Raw genomic sequence first — 17572 nt, forward strand, 5'->3', positions numbered from 1 at the left:
GATACTGAAAGCTCTCTCTCTCTCTCTCTCTCTCTCCCTCTGTGTGTGTGTGTGTGTGTGTGTGTGTGTAGTTTTAACATGCCTGCTGACAGTCATGTAGAGGAAGATATTGTGAAAATCCGACCAGTGGAATTTCCTTCCCCATCTGGACAGAGGCACTGATTTTGTACAACCTTTTCAATGCTTAATCCATCACTTAAAGGTAGTATCGGCAATTTCTTCCCCACTTTTTTGGTATTTGAGCTTTGTTGCAAAGGTATTTTGGAGATTTTAGCCAAATTTTCTTTTTGTTAACTGCAGTTCTTCTTATAAGACTTAGTAGTATTGGAAAATTCTACCCAGAATTTTTAGAATTTATTTTTTTATGACGTAACTATGACAGATATTACCAATTTTTTTAAATTAACTGCTAATTAACTATGGCGCTCTATCCACTGAGCCACTAGGCACCCCTACCCAGACTCTTTTAATGAGTGTAGCTCTTTAATAAGGCATTTTGACAGTTTTTACCCAGAATTTTTTAAATAACTGCAGCTTAACTATATATAGTAGCATCAAAAAAAAATACTTTTTGGTTATTAACTGTATCTGTTATACAGGGCAGATTTACTCAGGAAGAAGCAGATCACTTTAAACTGATCTATCAACCACATTTAATGTCCCCACACACTCAAAATCTTTGTGTTTTCTTCCTGGCAGAAGGTGATGGATAGTACACAGTAAATTACAGTAACTCTTGCTTCAAGCACAGCCCAGAAAATCTTCCAGTTACACAAAATGAAGAAGAAAAAGTTGGAATCAAAATGCAAATTATCAGAGCCCCTTAGAAATCATGCATTTTGAAATTTTGACTTTCACCAAGAGTAATGTGTTATTGATTTTTTTTTTCCAGAATACATTCACAGATTTGTTTTAAAAAGTGAATGCGTTGTATTCTTACCGTTGTCCTTGGTGCCGCCGTCCTCGATGGTCATCTGCTCGGCCAGTTCAGACAGAGACTCGTCGATGGTCTGACTGGAGCGGAGTGTTAATGACAGGCGCTTCTTAATCCTCTTCATCTTCTCCATAGCAGGGCAGCGCGCGGCCTGCGGGACACACAGAGGCACAGTCAACATTAATTCAGCAGAAATGGACTGAAACACAAGCAGGCAAACGCACGCAACATTTAGAGGGTTTTGTTGTTGTTCTTGTGTGTGTGTATGTGCGCGCTCAGCGTGAGGGATTCCAGAAGTCTCGGTACAATCCAAAATATCTCAGCTCATAAATAACGTAAAGCTGCTTTTAATCCAATATTCATTCTCTCTGCAAATGCTTGAACAGCACATGAATAAAGCATGAACAAAGCATGAATAAAGGATGAATATCACAGACTTGAATGCAGCTGTTTTCACTTACACACACACATTCACACATTTAAACAAGGAGAAATTAATGAACTCTAATTGAAGGAGGAGAGTCAAATCAGTTTGCAGACACAACACACACACACACACACACACGTCTGCAAACTCATGCAAGTGTTGTTCCAGGCGAGTGTGTTTGTGTTGACGCAGCAGTCGTCCAGGTCACAGGAAACACCTTGCAAGAGCTGCCTCAAGCCAGTCCCTGCTCATTGTGTCGCTGTGTTAACGCCCCATGCAAGCGTGTGTGTGTGTGTGTGTGTGTGTGTGTGTGTGTGTGTGTGTATAAAGAATGGGCTCTGTGGGTGAGTGGAGGAAATGCAGTGAGGAAGCAGCAGCAGAATGCCCCGCCCATCCCGCCCGACCCTCGGTGCAACACAAACTGACCCCTGCCGTCACCATCTCTCTCTTTCTTTTCCTCTTTCTCTCTTCCAATCTCTCTCAAGGTCGTTAGCTCCCCTCATACTCATGAGACACCATCTGCCTGTCTACACACACACACACATGCACACACACACACACACACACACACACACACTCTTCAGCAATTTGTCATTCGTAACACTGCGTGACCAGAAACACTTCATCAATCAGTGTTGGGACGTATGGCCGCAATCTCACAACAACACGCAACCACAGGCGACAACACATGCGTTTAAGGAAAACAGAAACGCTTTGCAGGGTTGCGTGTGTGCATGTGTGGGGACATGACCTGAATTTCCTCTCAGCTGGCAGCAGTTGGTCTAATTAAAAGCCCAACAGGCTACCGGAGAGGAATTTATTGATTAAAAGATTTTATTGCATGAATATTAAAACGCACTGTGGGCATATAGTTTTTAACATGGTTCCTCATATTGTCTGTTTATGACTGTAACTACAACAGTCAGTCATATTAGTTTGAATATCAGTCTGTGGTATGTTAGACACATAAATGCAAATTAACAATCTTGAATTTTTAGTTACGATATTATGCCATCAGTTTCAAAAAGGTTAACTTTTGTAGTTTTAAGTGCAGTGTTGGCACCATGAATTCATATATTATAGATAATATTATGTCTTTCATATTATGGCCTTTGGACTATCTGCCTGAAGAGATAAGGCTTGCAGAATCAGTGACTCTTTTAAATCACTTCTTAAAACTAATTTGCTTTTATCCAGTGTTGTCTTTTTATTTGTATTTATTTGTTTTATTTCTGTTTTTTCTTTTTATTTCCTTTAATTTGTGGTTTTGTTGCTTTTGTTATTTCAGGTCTACTTGTTTGTATTATTTTATATTGACATTTTGGGTCCTGCATCTAGCATTATTTGTCCTCGTTTTAATTTTACCCTAACTCTTCCCTAGTTTTATCTCGCTTGTGTTCAGAAGGACTGTTTGGCTCTCTGTTGTTGTATTGCCTTCTATGTATTCTATTTCTGCTTTGTAAGCTGTTTTAAAAAGGTGCTATATAAATAACGTTATTATTATTTTATTTCTCACTTATACATATCTTGAAATGGATGCAGTGTTTGTGAAGAAAACCAAATCTTTCTACAGGTCTTGGGTGAAAAAAAATGATCAAAGACTCTGAAAATCTGGGTGTGTGGCGTTAGACAGACCTTCTGTAGGCTGCTGTTCATCTCTGCTTGAAGCTAACAGCTCGAGGCTACATTAACTGCTACTATGACACACCCAAATCCCCGACCACACTGCCAGCGGTCTAGATGCACTGTGTTTAACCTAGATGGCAGGTTTTGGTAAGGAAGAGGAATGCATTAAATAAAAAAAGACAATATTTCATGTTTTGCTGAAACTATTTGGATTATTTTGGACTACCTGACAATAATGTAAAAGTGCATTGCAATACCGGTGGAGCACTGGTTTAAATACCAATAATATACTGAAAAATCAAAACACTTAATATGAGTCAAATATTGTCATAAAGCAGTCCTGTTCCTCACATTGGTAGCAGTGACACAATACAACCAGACATATTAAAAAAAGCTTTGTTATAGCACTTCAGTTGTCTCTCTAAACACCGTTTCCACTGCTGTTAATGCATCAGAAGAAAATTATACAAAAATGAAAGTGGCACAATTCTGGCCAGAATGATAATAAAATAGGAAATAAATACTGAGATAATGATTATTTATCACAAATGTTCATTAAATTTAGGAACAAAATACTTTAATTACATTTTCACATTTAAATAAAAATGCTTTCACTTTTATGTTGTGCAATATTCCTGCTAATGTCCTAATCATTGCAGTTAAACATAACCTCACAAAAGGTTCTTCTTCACCTGAATTCAGTGCATATTCTTTGCATACCTATCTGCTGCTTTATCCTTTATTTATTATTATTTTATTTTTTCCGTGATCATGCTATCATGACGCACTGCAGCGTCGCTGATTTGAATGTCTGAGTTGATGTTGACAGGGTTGGAATTCGTTGAGTTCACATTAGTGACAATATTCTTCTTGGCTTTCATGCATTCATTGTAGTGCAGATTTTAGAGGGGTTTTTTTTTGGTAGTTTAACAAGTTAGTTGAGTTGCTTTGCAGCGCAGACACCAGTCTCATGCATTCTTTGCATACGACTTGTTCTCTCCTAAATCCTTAAACTTTGCAAATGAGGGATGATGCTGGTTGATGATTGATGATGGATGATTTTTTGCTTTGCCCATCTGCAGGCGAAACCCAAAGCCCCATAACAACCCTACCTAAAATTATAAAAAACTATGGCCTCAGAACTCTAAAAACTAAATCACATTAGGTGTAGGGAATTTCTGTCATATTCTGCCATTCCCTTAAATTCATTTATTTTAAACTAATCAAACTGCCACGCAGTTGTATGCCTCCGTACACCCGTCAAGTTGCACTTACAGTTAACATCCATGTCTGTAAAAAAACATGGATGCTTCACACACAGAAGATCTATACAATCAGCACAGTTTCCAGGTGGTCCTTGAATGTTCTCGAGTTATGGCTAAAAACATGTTGTATGAGGACACTGTGACCTTGAACTTTGACCTTCAACCATCAGATTCTCATCAGTTCATTGTTGAGTCCAAGTGGACATTTGTGCCAAATTTGAGAAAACTCCCTTAAAGCCATCTTAAGATATAGCATTCACAAAAATGAGACGGATGCAAGGTCACAGTCACCTTGACCTTCGAACGCCACATTCTAATCACCTAATTGTTGAGTCCAAGTAAATGTTTGTGTCAAGTTGGATTAATTCCCTCAAGGTGTCCTTGAGATATCACGTTTACAAAACTGAGACGAATGCAAGATCACTGTGACTTCTGACCTTTGACCACCAAAATCAAATCAGCTCATCCTTGAGTCTACTTGAGCATTTGTGCCAAATTTGAAGAAATTCCCTCAAGGTTTCTTGAGATATTGGTTCACAAGCATGAAATAGACGAGGTGACTTTGAAGTTTGACCTTTGAGTACTACTACTCGATTCATTGCTGAGTCAAAGTCAAAATTTGTGCAAAATTTTAAGACATTCTTTCAAAGCGTTCTTGACAGACAGGTGGGCAGCCCCAAAAACATAATGCCTCAGAACTTATGACTAAATCTACATAAATTAGAGGGAATTTCTGTCATGTCGATTCAATTAAATTAATTTAATTTTAAGATTAAGAAGTGTGTCATGCTGGCCCTGGTGCCCCTATCAGCATGCAGATCTGATGACGTCACATACGCACACACATACCCACATACACACACATTCACACATACACACGCTATCAGAAAGTCAAGAAATGGGGAAAAAGGGAAAATAACATTCCAGCTAATGAGGCTGAAAATCAAGCTCGTAAAAATTGTAATGCAAAAATAAAATGACTGCACTGAAGAAACACTCGCAGACAAACACATACACACTGTCTCTCCCTCATACACACACACACACACACACACTCACTGTATATGAGATAGCTCTTTGTCTCCCTTACAGAGGAGTGTAACAGAGCCGGGTTTTATCTCTGCTGCAAACCAAAACAAAGAGACTCATGTGACGTGTGTGTGTGAGTGTGTGTCTGTGTGTTGAGATTACAGCATCTGGCACATATGAATGATGTGTGTGCGTTCGTGTGTGTGTTTGGGGAATCCAACATGAAAAACAGCACGAGCAATCTGCCAAGGATAGACAGACATAGAGTGAGAACTAAGACCCCCCCTCCAGCCGACTCTCGTTCTTTCTCTCTTTCATCAGCATCTCAAGAAATCCTCCTTCACACACACTCTTTTTGACCCACATTCCCAACAACCCCCACTCCATCACCCGTCTGCCCCCTCCTGGATGCCCCCCAAATGGATTGTGGGTAGTCCAGGGTAGGAAACTTCAAAGGACATGCGAGGGGGGAGAAAACAGGCGACACGGCCCAATTACTGGGCTAATAATTACACACATACACACCTTCCTTTTTTCATTCCTTGCTTCCTTTCCATTCTCAATTGCTCCTTTTCTGCTTCTTTCTCAACTCCAATATCAATATGAGGTAATGAAACAGAGAATGTGGCTTTACATCCAAACACACAGATGTGGGTGAAAGTGTGAAATGTGAAGAGGAAGAGGGAACGGAGGAAGAGGAAGAAGACGACGATGAGGGAGAGAAGGAATGGGAGAGAGAAAGTGAGTTTATTTCATTGAACGGAGCCATAATGGGGCCTTTGTGTTTGGTTAAGAGCCATGAAATCACCCGAGTGACTGCAGGCATGTACAGTGCTGCTAACACAGAGAGAGAGGCTAGTTCAGTAGCTAGTTTTTTGTGTTTATAGCAGATTTGGGAATTAGAAGCATTAACTTTTTCAGTTGGCCAGTCAAGTGTGAATGTTCCCCAAATCCAGCGGGTCATAAAGTGCATGCTCACTATGTAATTACTTGTTAAATACATGTTTTCACAATTGAATTAGCTGTCAAGTACGCACTCCCAAAACCCGACTTCCTGATGGTCATCAAGCTGCCGTGCCAAAATGTAAATAAGCTTGGTTGTCATGTGAGGGGCTGAGTTTTAGACTTCAAAAACAGACAGACAGACTAAAATGCATCAAGTGCCAAACGCTTGGTCAAATTTTGAGGCCACATTTACATTTATTGGATTTTAGGTGCCTTTAGGGATAGAAATGAATGTTTTTATTGATACCAGTGCCACTATAGATTCTGCTTATTGGTCTGATTCTTTATCGATTCTCTTTTTGATTCCTGATCAATATTCTTTATGGAGAAAAAGTAGGTCTGTAGAGGTTTTCGCTAGCACAACTGTTTTATTGTCTCAACACAGCATAGAAACAGAGTGCATGTGACTCTTAACCCTTTGAAACCTGGATTGACATCGGTTTCCTTATGCTGCATTCAGACACCTTGCACAAGCATTAAACCTTTGAAATGTGAACGAGTTATTGTCAAAAACATGGAAAAAATTCAATCAACATAAAATGTCCCACAGATGAAAAAAAAAAAAAAAAAATCGGTAAAACATGACAAAAGTAAATGACATGAAAATTAGTTTTAAATAGAAGAGAGAGAGATTGAGAAATTTACTTTCCGCCATGACTTCTTCTAGTTGCAAAGTTTGTTCAGCACAGCCACATGAGTTTGACATGGCAGCACTGATAGGATAGGATTCACTTTATTGATCCCCTGGTCTGCCACCATAGACATAAAACAAAAACAACATATGCAGCATGTAAACAAAAACATTGACCGAATCCACACATTAGTTCACCAGACAGCAGCATCGAACAGAAGCACATAGCTCCACTGCAGCAACAACAGCAACAAGAGAGCCACTAAAAACCAACAAGGTCGATGATAAACCAGTTCCCAATTCCCTTCCCCACTTTTAATACACTTTCAGGGAAATACAGTGAGCTGAACAACAGTGGACACTGGAATACAGCTACTGCAATGTAAAAAATGTACCACGCTGAGCTAAGCAACTGTTGGCTTTATATTCAGTGGACCAATATAAGAGTATTATCCTCCCATCTAAGTCTTGGCAAGAAAGCAAATAATGAAAGTTTCACAAATGTTAAGCATTTCCTCTCATAAGGAGGAATGAAGAAGAAAGTAGTCCACTATACTGTGTAACAAGGTAATTTTAAACTTATGATCAAATGTTTACTTCCGCATAATGTGAAACCCTCACATGCACCAGTTTGTGTCTTCACTCCATTTCTAGCATTGCTCTCTGTGAATCCTGTGTGCAAGTCGATTCCTACACTACGATGTGACCTCTACACATTCTGTTTCCATTATCATCATAAATATTCACATACATATATTTAAAATGTATCCACAGTATCATGCTGTGCAGTTTCTACATTTAATATACCACACACTATGTATTTCAGTTACCCTGTGCAACTATCAATTATGAGCATACTGTATCTGTAAAGCAAAAGGTGTATATAGTGCATATATATATATATATTCTACATTAATATGTCTTTATTTTCTATCTAATTTGTTTTTTGAAATATTTTATCCTATTTTTAAACTTAAATCACTTTTTCGCATTTTTTCCATTTCTGACTCTTGAGCTTGCTGTAACATGTGGGATTAATAATAATCTAATTATAATCTCATTATTGAAAACTGCAATATATAAAGGCAGAACACACTACAGAATACACTGAATGGCTATTATTAAAAAAGGCAGCCATACATTTTCTTTTTCAGAAATAACGTCTGATATAATGTAAATCTTATGATCTTTGCTTAATACAGCTATCAAGTATGTGTGGGTGTGCTGCCAAAATCTGACCAAACACAAAGTGTGTGTTATCCTCAAATGTAATCCCTTATCAGCTGTTTGAGTTTGTTAACCAAATCGAAACAGTGTTTGTTCCTTAAATCCATTCTGTTGTTACAAAAGAAGAATATTTCAGTTCTTCAATTTGGTTTCATATTAGTATTAAAGCAAATCATAATTAAAAAATCCTACTCATAAAAGAGATATTTCAATTTTTTTTTAAAATCTTTGACCGCATTTTTTGAAAGCCCAAACTGATGCACAAACACTAATACCACAAACGTAACCATTTCATCTAAAAGAACTGTTTCTTTTAAACTTCTGTCAGTTCTCTAAAAGTTTCTCAAACTGGCTTTGAAATCAGGTGAAAACAAGAGCCGAAGTCAGAGTTGAAGGGAAGGCTGAATAGTTGCCACAAGGAAAACAACAGATAACGCTGTTAAAACCGCTGCTCAAAATAGAGCCACTCATATGGGAATCACGACCACTTTAAAATAGATAGAATCATCACTTTCCTTTTGGAGAGCAGACACGAGCACAGGGAGGGACCGAACAGGGCCCGAAGGTAAATGAGCTCACATGTCAAGGAGCTCTTTTGAGCTCAGGTTATATTTGTGGTTCACTCCTTAATTCTAATTGAGTCATTACGCCCTGAAGTGTTTGTGTCTGATCAGATGGGTTTTGTTTTGAACACGCGGCATAGATGTGCTTGTTTTTGACGAGATGATTGCAGGTTGCCGATGGTGTGCAAAGTTTACTGTTGCCGATCCTGTCCAACAACACACTCACCCACAGCAAACACACTCTGCATGGGTGTACCCACAAAGAAATACTGCTTCAAGTGCCAGCTGCTGGTTTCAAACATCCTCTACCTGAAAACTTGTACTTACAGTTTATGTGCTTACATGAGAACTTTTCAAAAACTGTTAATGTCACATTTTAGGGCTTTCATAAACTCACTCAGCTGCCAGCTATACCCAAAGAAAGTGGGAAGCAGCTTTTGTAGTTTTTGGATGACTTCAACCAAACCATAACCAAAACTGCTGTGTCACTCTTCAGCTTCCGCTTCATTCAGTATGACCTGATTACACCATGCATGTCCTGAAGAGTCAATGTGAGCAATGCCAAAACGCATTGGTTATTACAATCGATTTTTTCATGATACATGTTCAACGACAGATGATGAGGTGTACTCCAGTGTTGTACTTGAGAACAAATTTAGGGTATTTATACTTAACTTGAGTCTATTCTTCTCATACCATGTTATACTTTTACTCCACTACATTTTTCAGGGGGAAATATCGCACTTTTTACTTTACTATATTTATCTGAAAGGTTTAGTTACAAGTTACTTTATAATTACACATAAATAAGATTTTATAAATATGTTTTGTGATGAATTAACCCTTTAAAATCTGAACAAATTGGCTTGATTTCTTTCAAAAATGTGAGTGGAAGGCAATGAGCAACAAAGAAGTAATGAACCAAAAATTTGCAAGAAATTACAAAAAAGTACAAGCAAAATGCCAAAAGATCAGCTCAGAGAAGAAGAAAAAAACAATAAAAAAATGCAAACAAGACTTGGAAAAATATATAATAATTCTGTAACATAATTTTAAATGTGGAATTATGATAATTACTATAACAATAGTTTTCACAGCTTTTTCTTTCTTTTTTTCCCTGGATATTTTCATAAAGGTTTTTTAAAAATAATTTTCTAAATCTACTAATTTCATGCAATTTGTGGAACATTTCTTACCAAGTTGCACATTGCCTAATGAGATTTATTTATTATTATTATTTATGTTGTTCCTTGAGCACAAGAAAAGTGATGTCTCTCCAGGTTTCAAAGGGTTGAACTATCCAACAGTTTATGCAAGCTGAGGCAATTAGTCAATTCGTATGTAACTGAATTACAGAAAATGAACTTTTCTTGATAAACACACAAGTTGTTTTCTAATTTTTTTTGCTTTCTTTTTTGAGTTTGTACTGGGTGCTTTTACTTTTAATACTTTAATACATGAAGACATGTTCCTGATTATAATTATTATTTTTTCTTTTTTTTTGTCAAATTATGAGGACACAAAACGCACATAAATCAACACACAAAAACTGAAAAGCATAGCTTATAATTTTACTTAAGTAATATTTTAAATGCAAGAGTATTTCCATAGTAAATTTCATATCGATTGAACTTTCTCCTGCTGTGAAAATAATATACTGGAACTCTTAATTATATTAACTCCTAATTTAGGCGGTGTTCCCCTTTAAGTAAAGAATCTAAAAACTTAGGCCACCACTGAAGATATGCTGGGGTAAACTGTAAGTTTTACAGTGTTAATTTTATTAACTGCCGATGAGTAGCCCTCCCGGCAAAGATGGCAAAGTCGGAATACAGCACATAATTGTCTGACAGTATGGATTTTTTCTTAATGCGATAAAAAGGCAACATATCCGGTCTGGCAGTGTGCACCCCCTCCCCAAACTGATGCATGTGTATGTTACTGTAGGCAATAATTCTTTAGTTTTTCAGTGAAGGCTATGAACAACTCTGCAGTCTGTCTTAACTCACAGTGACAAGCAGAGTGACAGCTCAGCTGACTCATATAAACAGCCCAAAGTGGGTTGAATGTGCATCGGCAGGTCTGCACTTCATTCATCTGGTGTATGAAACATCTATCTCCTCACTGCACCCGGTCACATCTGTTGCCCACATCTAGGTGCAGTCTCACGCCCTTTTTTAATCCTTGCCGTTCTTCTACATGGAGATGTAGAGAAATCTTTTTAACTTGCAACTTAGAATTTTAGAGCAGTATTATGGCATACCAGGGTATTTAGAAATCTCAGATGTATGTTTTTTAACACCATCATTAATACAGGCATTCCTCTTTCTATTTGACTCACTGTATGTAGTGCAAAGGACGGACCACCAGAGTTCGGTCTCCACTCTCTGTAACAGGCAGCTGAGCTGAAAGGCACTGCATCACCTAGTGGTGGTGGGATAAGTTACAGGACTCTAAAGAGCTGGTGGCCAGCGACGGCATAGAGATAGGGTTTAGGGTTTTGGATATTTGTTTTGTTTTATTGGTGTTTTTTTTAGATTGAATGTCCTTTCAATAGTACAACTTAAATCTTAAATTTGTTGGATTTAGTGTGCTCTGCCTCTGCTCAACAGGGTTTTGTTAGGTTGTCAAGAGCAGTTTGTGGGTCTATCATAATTTGCACATGATAATAAAAATTGTCACAAGTTGTGTAATGTCACAAAAAGTACATAGAAAAGTCATTGCACCCAAAACCTCAGAGTTTGGAAGTGCCTTTAATCAGTCAATCCAGGATTTCATGATCTTGCAATCGCAACAATTCATGCAAAGTCAAGCAAACTCTGATTTCTGCACAGCATTGCAATTTTGTCAGATTACCACAACTTAACTGCAACTTGCACACCAACCAAAGCCTCGAATATTGATGGTCGATCAGTGCCGAAGCTACAGAGCCCAGAAAATGGTATTGGGAACAGCACTGCTGCCTAGCCAGCGCCTGATATACAGTAGCTTGAATCTCTGTGCCACAGAGCTCCACTGTTGTCCAGAAAATACTACAAACACATTAGTGAGCCACAGCATTACACTGACTGACATGTTCCTTTAATACAATAAACATGGGCACCAATTTTATTTTGAAGCAATCCTGCATACACCGTCACGCTGCTTAAAATACTGACTAATGCAGCAAATGTGTATTCATCCGTGGCTGATCATGTCCCCAGCAAATGCACAATTTACTCATGTTTCAGTAACACTTGCTAAAAATTAACGTAGGCAGCATTTTAAGGAAATAACTTAGGAAAGTCAGAGGGCACTACTGACAGATACTAATGCGTTGCTGGTTTTGGTCTTTCAATAGGTTGACAATAAGCACAACATAGAAAAACACCAGCCATTTTTTATCTGTTTTAAACTTCGTCTGACTCATCAGCTCAGCTCCACGCCAGTCATCCAACGCATCTTCACTATTATCTAATAACCAATTGGTTTCACATTTGTTTTCTTTGCAAATTATTTAATAATTCAATTGTCAAGTGTCCTTTATCTGTCTTTCATTGACCAATCACTCCCACATTTCACAGCCTGCTTGCTGCCCACACACACACACCACAGATTGGAAATAACAGTTTTATTTAACAACAGTGAAAAAAACAATAATCAAAGATGAAAAACTACAGCTCAGCCGAACAAGCCAGATGGCAAAATCTGAAATCAGGTGCTCACTTTTGATTTTTTTCCCCTAATTTGTCTAGTTTTAGAATCAAAGGTGAACATAATGCTTGCCTCAGGCTCACTTACAACACTGCAATCATATAGAGATCACATACACACAGGGAGTTTCCCTCATTCTGAAGGTATACATTTCAATCAAAGCACCGCTGCTTGTCCTACATGATATACACCACTACAAAGACTTCAAAGACCAGGAGCCCCAAAGGATCGCACCTCCCTAAAGCCTACAGGGTGGATGAATATCTGCATCTGATATCTTTGACTACCACAACTGTGAAGCCTGATTAAATAAACAATTTCTGGGCAATTTCACAAAGACTGTAAATTTGTGCTGAATTTATGCATTTTAGTGCCGCACAGCTCCAGCTTTGAACTCAATCTGTGAATAAATTAATGTAACATGAGTCATTTTTGACATGCAAAAGTTCTACGAATTTAACCCCATATATCTAAAGACTCGTGTCAAAACTATAAGCACTTTCATTAGCCTTCGAGCACCCATTTCAGCTGGACTCGAGCGGGTACAGTCACAAGCACGTGTTTGTGCAGCTATGAGAGCACACACAAACAGAGCATCAGTGCTGCTGCCCGGTGCGGTGGGCGCTTTCCACTGAAAGACCCTTTGTTTTGCTTGAGAGCAACTAAAAAAGAGCTTCAGCATGACTGAGCCAGAGGGGCGAGCTGAAATAACTCTGTGAGCACAAAAGGCTGAATGTTAACATTAATAGGAAATTACCAATGATCATGAATGAAGAAATGCCTGTGGGTGATGAAGAGATGTAGGAAGAGAAGACGGACGAGTGAAAACTGTTTCATGAGCTTTCGGAGAGGAGCTTTCTAAAGAAGTGAGACTGAAGTGAGAAAGAGTCCTGTTAGTCACATTAGACAGCAAAATCATCCATGTTTGTGTTACTGACTACGATGCTCCATCAAAACACTTCATGTTGACTGACTTTAGGCTACTACCATCATCGCAAGTGAGAAAAAACAACTTCTACTGTAGCAGCTGCAGATCTAAATGGTTTGCAATCTGTCATACAACTAATCTACACTGATAAACAGCAGAGTCACGCAACAGTAACCATGAGCAACAAGAGGATGTTATTGTTTTTCCATGTGTGAAAGCAGCGTTTCAAATTCATTTTTTTTAATCCACCATGAGTCTAATTTGCCTAATCTTCACGACTCTTTGTTTGCTGTTGAAACAGAAACGCACAAAAGGGATGTTAACTTCCAAGTTAAGTTAGGAGATTTGTTTTTCTGATTGCATAGCTCCAAGAACATTTTGGTAGAAAGGGAGCTTTAAGCCGTTTTCTAGAATGAACTCCTGAGTTTCTCTTTCAAGTAGCATTCAAGAGGAGAATGTTGGAAGCGTTCTCGCTTTCTGCAAATACTACATTTGGTTTAGGTGAGGGATAACGCCTCAGTAGAGTATGCAGAAGGCAAGCCATGACACAGATTACACTACTGTCACATAGCCTGGGTGTTATTTAGTCATAAACTACACTGAGTTTCATGCCATACCATGAGTTTGCCCAACGATTTCTGTCGTTTACAGCATCGTCGGACAAGTTACCAAATCTCATCATTGCTCCAGTAGGGCTGCAACAGTATGAGATTTTCATTGTACAAAAACCATCTCAGAAAATATTGCGTTATCACAGTATTACAGAATTATTACTATTACTTTAATTCTAACGTGCCTATTCACACACTACAAATTACCCACTCTATTCACACATGAGCTTATTCTGACATTCAATGGACTTTGTTCCAAACTGGGTAAAGCCCGTCTGATGTCTGATCCAACGGACTCATTTGCATTCTCATATACGGCTCCTCCGCATAATGTCTTTATCATTTCAAGTCTGCAGTGCATGTGTGAAAGGCCCTGATGCAACAAGCCAAAGGTCAGTCGTTGGTCAATGTCAGGCAGTCGATGAACATCCTCCGCCCTATTTTTTGCAGTTTGTCTCACACTGTTGGAACTACTCAGCCCTTTTTGGCTTTTGTTCGGCCAATTCGACCTTTCATGAGAAACTCTATTGAAATATAAATACTGTTCGGTCATTTATTCACCACACTCAGAGTGCAAAGCGCACTCTGGGCACAGACGGAGCAGCAGAACTTCACGTGCCGTAGAAGTAAAACATAACCATTTATTGCCCTGGGTCTAAAAGTATGCTACTCTGCCTCTGGAGCAGCTTCTCCTCTCATCCATTGATCTTGAGAGTTTTCACCAGATCAACATATCAATTATCCTACCCGTGAATTAAACTGCTGTTGAAGAAAAAAAGAACTCATGAAGGGTTAGTGCTGCATTTACAGATCCACGAAAGCTTCCGAATTAAGAGAGAGGGCACAAAATGATTAAATAAAGGGACACACACACAAGATAAAAAGAACATAGAGTTTGCCGAACGTCCATCCTGTCATCTGCACCCACCACACATAGATTTCTATTCTGAGGGAAACACTGGAGTGACAAGCAAGAGGTGACATCAGCAAGTAAAGCAGGTGATGAAAATGGACCTTAGCCTGAAGGCATAGCTCTCAATTTACCCCTTGATCCACATTCCAATCCTCACCTATGATCTTGGGTAATGGCTTAACAAATATCACAGATACAGGAGAGAGAGAGAGGAATTTTCGTCGTAAGGTGGCTCCGCAGCAGGCGTGACAGGCCTAGACATCCAGAAAGCTCCTAAAGTAGAACGGCTGCTTCCTCACATTGAAAGAATCCAGATGAGATGGTTTGGGAATGTGATTAGGATGCCCCAAGACGCCTCCCTGTGGAAGTTTTCCAAGAATGTCCAACTGTGAAGAGGCCGCAGGGTAGACCCAGAGCAGGAGAATGATTATATAGCCCGTCTGGGATCCCCCATGAAAAGCTGAAGGAAAGTTCAAGGCGTGCTCAGCACGCTGCCACCATAACAACCCAGACCCACATTCAGATAAGTGGCAGAAAACTAATGGTATAGAAACAAAAAACCCTTTAATGTGGAAGAGACTATTTCCTGTTTTCACTAGAGCAATGAGCGCACTTTCTTAGATTAAATTGTTAAATTTGGTTTCATGGAATAAATCATATCTCGACAAATACTATTTCAGTTTAGTAAACTAGTGTCTCTCATCTGTAAATAACTTAATGTATCAAAACAGTACAAATAATCCACAAAGGACAGGCATAAACAGAAACAACGATGCCAAAGTGGAGAAGAAAACAACAGGGAGAAGAGCGCAGATATCGGCGTAATGGAAGAGATGGAAAGAATGAAGATAAAGACTGAGGAGAGGAAGGGCGAGTTGGGGAGAAAACGTTATTTTTAGTTATGAAGGCTGCAGTGTCTCCCAGCTGAACACACACACACACATACACAGACACACACAAACACACAAACAAAATGTAAACACAGCACGTGTTGCTGTCTTGCCACATGACAAACACAGAGCCCACAGGCCACAAAACATACAGGGAACTCAGCTGACACACACACACACACACCAAGGTTTGACAGCACGCCCAGACACTCCAGTGTCATCTGTTGGCAGCGGGGGGAGGGGGAGGGTTCGAAAGAAACAAACACACTGTGTATACATAAATATATAGGTGCAATTGTGGGTGTGTTTGTGTACGTGTGATTTTGTGCAAGGGGGTTAGCTTGAGGTCACACCAAAGGCAATACACTCCATCCATCTTCCAATTACAAAACAGAGATCGTGTGCAGGATACATGATCCTCTTATCAGTAGTTCACACTGGGATTGTAATCAATCCACACACACACACACACACACACACACACACACACACACACACACAGAGGAAAGGCTGAAAGCAGGAACCAGAGAACCTTGAAATAGACTAGGCTTTCTAGTGATTTCTTTTTTTCAAAAAGTTGCTCTATTCCGCAATTTAATATAACAAAGGACAGAAATTACCATGTGTTCATCATAGTGACAAACCAACGGCTAATAAATATGCCACTATGCTGCTCCCCTCAGCTATACGGAGCACGTTGGTGTCTTTAAGCTTATTGTTTTTGTTTTAAAGCCCACATTGGTGATTTTGTTCAGTTTCAGCACAATCATAACCTGGATGTTGTTTTATGAAAAAGTAAGCTCTATTAAAATAATAACGACAGTATGTCAACATTGTGTTTGCAGCTTGTTATGCTGCCATATGGCCAGAAAACAGAGAATTATTTTAAAAAACGATTTAAAAAAAAAGGGGACACACAAAAGTTGTACTCAGGATGCTGTTTAAGTGACTGCAGCTATCTGCAGCAGAAACTGCTGTTTATGCTGTTCCCTCTTTCATTTTGTGAAAGTGGATGTTATCTGGTGCTGTCTGCTACATATGTGAGACAGTTTTATTGCACATGAGTGATGTTCATGTGGCCTTGTTTACCTCACTGGAGCTTCTGACTGTATAAACAAGTGATTTGCCATCATTAACTGTGTATAGCTGCATAATGTGTTGCATGTCAAAAACTGTTGCCTCTGGCTGCCAAATATATTTGACAAATGCAGCTTTAAAATTCACTTGTGTTAGCTGGATTGTTTTGATCTCTATACAGCCTAAAAATAAGGTAGAGTATGTGAAAAATGTAATGTTGGGTTGTAGATATGCCCATCAAAAAACAGACCATCCTTTCAGCAATTAAAATTAGTTTAATTGTTATTTTTAATTTTAAAATTATTTTGTCTGGGGGAGAAAAAAAAAACATGCCACCTGTTATTAACCCTCTCTTTGCTCTTCCAGCCACAATGACCTGCTGCTGCCACTGTGTTTGTGAAATCAACACCCTCCTTCTCCTTCTGGTTTTTCTGTTACATAACACTTGTGCTGCCTGACTACATTCACACGAGACTAACAAGGGTTAACGAGATGCATCCGGTCTGTCCATCACACACACACAAACACGCAGCTTGATGAAGACAGCGAACAAGAATGTGTGTTTTCCTGTCTGGATGTTTAGTTGGTGAATCCAAACACACAGCTGGAGATGGCACATTCCAGTGGCGAGAGATGGGAAACTCTACGAGCTTAAGAGGACAAACACACACACTCAAGCTGTGGTCCCAATGTGTGTGTATTATGCAAATTTTTCGACAAAAATACAAAAGCTGAAGAAAAAAAAGATTAGTT

The 17572-nt window shown here is 38.9% G+C and overlaps 1 protein-coding gene across 1 annotated transcript in view; it reads right to left on the reverse strand.

Annotated features, from left to right (window-relative positions):
- The window catches only part of cdk17 (cyclin-dependent kinase 17), a 58408-nt gene that overhangs the window by 29950 nt on the left and 10886 nt on the right, over nucleotides 1–17572 (reverse strand). The window contains exon 2 of the mRNA XM_042511359.1: nucleotides 941–1085. Within this exon, the coding sequence (XP_042367293.1) occupies nucleotides 941–1067 (127 nt within the window). The 5' untranslated portion in view covers nucleotides 1068–1085. The remainder of the gene's footprint in view (nucleotides 1–940; nucleotides 1086–17572) is intronic.

Source organism: Plectropomus leopardus, chromosome 22 (assembly GCF_008729295.1).
Source record: "Plectropomus leopardus isolate mb chromosome 22, YSFRI_Pleo_2.0, whole genome shotgun sequence".
In the NCBI taxonomy this organism is placed as follows: domain Eukaryota; kingdom Metazoa; phylum Chordata; class Actinopteri; order Perciformes; family Serranidae; genus Plectropomus; species Plectropomus leopardus.